A 5,645-nucleotide genomic window follows, 5' to 3' on the forward strand; every position below is an offset into this window, starting at 1 on the left:
TTCTGTCATCATTTACTCACCCTCAAGTTGTTCCAAACCTGTATGAGTTTCTTTCTTCTGTTGAACACAAAAGAAGATATTTTAAAGAATGTGGGTAAGAAACTCATGCAGGTTTGGAACAACTATCCCTTTAAGTCAAGTATCACTTTAGTAGGCCTAGCTCATTTCCAGGGTACTTCAAGGTACCTTCAATTGTGCTGAAGAAGATATATGCTAATATTTTACTTTAGCCTATATATTGCACTCATCTTGAAATGCAACTTGTTCTTTTCATTCCAAGAAAAAGTGTGTAAAATAAAAGTATAAATAATAATAAAAATGAATAGCTAATATAAATGAAGCCAAGTGGGTAAACCAAGATGTTATAATAAGTGACTGTTCAAGAATGCATTTAATGAAAAAGCAAATATTAGAACCATGCTGAAAGATGTATTTCAGAAGCCAGCGAAAATTAAAATCCAAATGTTACCCAGCATTGTATTTGCATAATTTCATCGGTTGCATTGCACGGTGTCGACGCGGACCGCTAAGAAACACTCTTCTGCCAACATAAAGCACAGCACTGAAAGCGCAGCTTGTGCAAAGGGGGCGGGAAGCGCGAGTCGGGGTGTAATGAAACCCTAGAGACCGCCAGCCAATCAAATCCCTCGCCATTTCCAGCTAAGCCAATCAAACTCCTTCACGCCTGTCAGCGAAACCTGCCTCTTTGTATCCGCTTCTTCAACATTTGCTACAGAGGCTCAGTGAGGGTTACCGACGAGTGCTGTCTGGAGCCGGTTTGTCAATGAGGACAACTCTAAACTTGCATAAAAATTATCTTAAAAGCAACACTGTTTTTTTTTTTAGCGGCGACCTGACGTTAGTAAATCCCATTACTTTGTCACAGTTATTTGTGTCGTCGGCTGTCAGATTCACATCTGCCTCAAAGCTAAAGCGAATATTAGTGTAGGCTACAGTAATAGAAACTTTAAGTTTTTTATAAACTGTCAGACAACATTTGGGCAGACGGAGTTGAACTGAATGCAAAAGCCGAGTATTTTCTTTAGTGTCTTCACTGTGTATTTCGGTTAGATTTACCACGTAGCTCCATCAGTCTCCGTCAAAACTGTTTAGCCGACACTTTTGCCGTTTTTGATGTCCTGAGAGAAAAAAAATGAAGGTTGAGCCTCAGGGACACCGCTTTATTATGTCGCTTTTTTTACAGCAAGGCTGAAGGGAAATTTAAAGACCTAAAAATAAAGTGTCGGTTTCTACTCCACAAAGAATCATTTGAACTTCCTACCGCAGAAGGAGCAGGACATAAATAGACATGTGGATGTAATTTCAGAGAAAAGGCAGACAGATGCAGAGAAATAAAACGCGAGCGGGTGAGAGAGAGACTGGGAACAGTTTGAATCGAGCCTGCAGATCTGTGACAAGGAAAAGCCGTGAGAAAATATTCATAATTTTACAAGCAAACGATATAATGGGAGGGAAGCGGACAGCAGAGAAATGACTGGCTCTTTGACGGCGCTTTAACAGATTAAAACATCAGAGAAATCCCATTTAAGCTGATATCCATTTGCGTGAACTTGTCGGGATGGGAGCCACGCTGATCGTACACACTTTAGGTTTTGTCTTTTGCGGCACCTTGCTGAGTTTCGTCTATGGTCTGGTAAGTTTCTTTCTTTCTTTCTTTCTTTCTTTCTTTCTTTGTAATTAAATGAATGCCAATGTATTCGGTCTTCTTTTAAAGCGCTTACATACCTGGCTGACCTTCTACACTCTAAAAAATGCTGGGTTAAATACAACCCAGTGCTGGGTAAAATAGGGACAAACCCCGCAATTGGGTTGTTTTGACCCAGCGGTTGGGTTAAATGTTTAACCCAACCTTCTGGGTAGTAACCCAACCGCTGGGTCAAAACAACCCAATTGCTGGGGTTGTCCCGATTTTACCCAGCACTGGGTTGTATTTATCCCAGCATTTATTACTGAAGAGTGTCAAGAATCAAGGAGACAATGGTGATTTTTTTTATTTTTTATTATTAAGTAACATTTCTGGGTACCACCAGCCCTAGTCTGTGCCAGTCCTTTCTTCTGACTCATTAAGATTGTCTTGAAATACGCTACTTATTTCAGCCCTTCTGTCGTATTTTCCTCTATTGCACATAGGCTGAAGAAGATGCTAGTTATCGTAATTGATTATGCTTCATGATATATATTAACAACCTCAAGCCAAAGACAGAGTCAATACCATATAAACCCAATTTACTGTTATAAACTTGAGTGCAAGACCTTATGATACATCAACAAAACCTTATGATACTCACCCTCAGAATTAATTCATCAGCACATGTGATGCAGAGCAAAATATATTAGGTTAGTTGTAGTAATAAGGCTTTATACATGCTTTATGGGTATATATTCACAGCAGTGACTCTTTATGCCTTGGTAGAATGCCCTTATTAAATAAAAAAGGGACTCCTGATACAGTGGTGGTGGATGTTCACTCACAGTGATGTGGCAGGTAAAGGATGTTGCTTTTTAAAAACTTCACATAGTCAGATGTGCACTAATTAAAGCCACTCTGTGGTGAAAGCTGCAATTTGTCACAGCATGAACAGAAGGTTGCGCTTTGTTTCTCACTATAAGCAAGATCAATTACATGTGTACGAGTCATCACTGTATAGGCTATTTCATATTTACTAACACACAAGGCATCAAAAACAGAAGCATTGTTAAGTGCCTTGTGCGTCGCTATTAAGATGCTAAAAGTACCCCAATATTGACAAGCTAGGAACTCCTTTGTTTTTTGTTGCTTGCCTTATGCATCAGATGATGGCCCTTGGGTTTGTGGGGCCCCCGGCAAGATCATGAAAAATGTGCCCCACCAATATTGACAGTATTAAAACTACATAACCACTACAAACATGACAACCGCATTGAAATAAAATGACAAGAAATATGCATTAATAAGCATCAACATTAAGTTAAAATCTATGTTAATGCATAAAGAATAGTGTATATTTATGAAATAAGTGTTTAACTATTTTAACCACCTTTTATCTCTAATCATCTAGTTCACCTAAATGTGACAAATACAATTATTGAAAGTACAAATAAATCATAAAGAGATTAATATGAGGTCATAGTGTAATGCTGTATAATAATTTTATTGTACGATTGATGGTTGAATTTGATTTTTGTCGATTGAGTGCTTGAAATTCCATGTCAACCACTCACATATAAACACTTATTAATTAATTGCCCAGATTATTCTTGAGAAAACAGACTTTGCCAACAGAAGTGCTGTTTCTGCCATCCAAATAGTACTTTAAACACAGAAAGCATCTTAGATAGGCACAACGTAATAATTTTGTGCTTATTTTGTGCATTTGCAACAACGTCAGCACGTTTGAGGAAAGTTTAAAATCTGTGGATAGTACACGGCATTCCATAAACCAGCGATGCTACGTGACATGAATGCAATTTAGCAGATTACCGATGCATTTTATATTTCACTGTTTGCTGTGCCTGTTTACGCTGTGTTTATTGTCACTTGCGATTTAACTTATTTATCAGGTATTTTTCTTTTGGTGACTGAAAGCTTATCTTATACTTCACACTATTTTTGGTTGTCACCGTCATTGTGGTTTGTGTGTTAAAGGATGAGGTCCTTGCACGCCTGCTTGTTTTTGCATTATCCTGGTGTGACGATCACATTTTGTCAATGGATGTCAAATAATGTTTATTTGGCAGTAACTGTACTAAAACCATAATGTATACTTCCCCACAGGGCCCCCCAGGCATGTTGGGGCCCCAGGCGACCAACCTTCTGTATTGCCTGTTTGGCTTAGCTTACCCTAAACCTAAACGCTTCTTAACAATATGAAACACAAAACAGGCAGATAAAAGTACAGTCACAGTTATTTCATGCAAAAACTGAACAAAAAACAGCAGAAAATGAGTTGTGGTGCATTCCAAGTCTTCTAAAGCATAGCATATCTTTGTAAGGAACAGAGTGAAACTTCTTAAGGTTTTGATAGCTGAAAATAATCCCAGTTGCAGTCGCATCTCATTCAGAAGATAAATCTGAACTTTAGCCTGATGTAATGAGTCATGAGACACAGGAGAGCCAATGACGTTTCACAATCAAAGCATATATAATGCTTCTTCAGGCGGCGATTTATGAATGCGTTACGGCGGATGGAAACTGTGATAATGAGATTTGAGTCTGTTTCTCACACAAAGCAATTGTTTGGCCTTGGAAGTCTTGAAATGTTTGTAATTTTTTAATAAACGTGTCTGTAGTTTTATCCACCTGTTTTAAATATTGACAGATGGTTAGTTTAGGAGTAGAGGTCTGGTTAGATGCTCAAAAATGTCTCAAAAATAGTGCAATGTTAACAAAATGATTATGGCTGATTATGATTAAATTGAAAATCATACCCTAAATATTTATACAATTTTACTCAAATAATAATTTAATGCTGATAAATTTCCCATGCCCTCTGCATTTGTGTATTGACACCAAAGGTTGAAAGTTACTAGTTTGTCAATATATTGATGCCTAGGGGTAACCTTAGCATCTTAATAATGACACTAAATGTGATTGACCGTGCTTCAGTTTTTGACGCCTTAGGAGTGAGAACAGGTTGTGTACACAATCGTATGGATTGTGCATTTGATATTTCCAAACACATTTTCCAAAATTGCTCTAGCAGGTTTTCATCTTCAAAGGAGACGTACAGAATCTAGTCAACCGTCAGATTTGCCATTTAAGGAAGCCACAGCTTAATTATGTTGGACTATGTTAGAATTTAAAAATTAAGATGCTAGTTCAGATACATTGGAATTGCTCCAAATTGCATTAGATGTAGTAGGTGATAAGTAGAGCTTATTTGAAAAGTGCCTAAAAGTACCTTAAACAAACTGGATTTTTACATTTTCTGTAGATAATGTAAGTGGAGCTTGTTTTAGGGTGATTGTCAGGGTGTTTATTTTTTTGTTGCAAAGGTGTTATGAGTATTTTTTTAGGTCATTGCTTTGCTAGGTGGTTGCTATTGGTGTTTTAAGTGGTTGCTTAGTAGACCAAGTCTATGTGATATTCTGTTTGCTATATATGGCTTTTTTTTTTAATCCAGAACCAGTGTTTTTTTCTTCAGACCCAACTTTACACTGGCTGCATTACACTGATCTAACTTGTTGCTAAAATGTGATTTTGTAAAATATTAAGATATTTATATTACACTGGCCCAATGTGATTTTCCAGCAGGTCTAAGAGAACTGTCACAATATATTTTCTTTGGGTAAAATATACCAAACTTACATAGCTCTAATGCATTTTTTCTGTATTTCACTGATACTGTATTTCACATTGTTGCATACTTTTACATACTTTCAAAATATGCAATTACAGTATGTACACCAAAATAACAAACAACTAGCCTTTGTGTATTAATTGTATAAACTTAAGGGGTAATTTACCCAAAAATGAAACTTCTGCCATCTGTTTACTCACCCTCAAGTTGTTTCAAACCTGTAAGAGTTTCATACTTCTGTTGAACACAAAAGAAGATATTTTGAAGAATGTTGATAACCAAACCGTTTCTGGTCCCCATTGACTTCCATCGTATATATATATATATATATATATATATACATAC

General features: G+C 36.9%; 1 protein-coding gene across 1 annotated transcript in view; it reads left to right on the forward strand.

Annotated features, from left to right (window-relative positions):
• Positions 1-1,491: 1,491 nt before the first annotated feature.
• LOC107671674 (parathyroid hormone/parathyroid hormone-related peptide receptor-like) overlaps positions 1,492-5,645 on the forward strand; it is an 88,598-nt gene continuing 84,444 nt past the window's right edge. Inside the window, exon 1 of the mRNA XM_016464585.1 lies at positions 1,492-1,654. Within this exon, the coding sequence (XP_016320071.1) occupies positions 1,580-1,654 (75 nt within the window). The 5' untranslated portion in view covers positions 1,492-1,579. The remainder of the gene's footprint in view (positions 1,655-5,645) is intronic.

This window comes from Sinocyclocheilus anshuiensis, unplaced genomic scaffold (genome assembly GCF_001515605.1).
Source record: "Sinocyclocheilus anshuiensis isolate Anshui unplaced genomic scaffold, SAMN03320099.WGS_v1.1 scaffold524, whole genome shotgun sequence".
Taxonomy (NCBI): Eukaryota; Metazoa; Chordata; class Actinopteri; order Cypriniformes; family Cyprinidae; genus Sinocyclocheilus; species Sinocyclocheilus anshuiensis.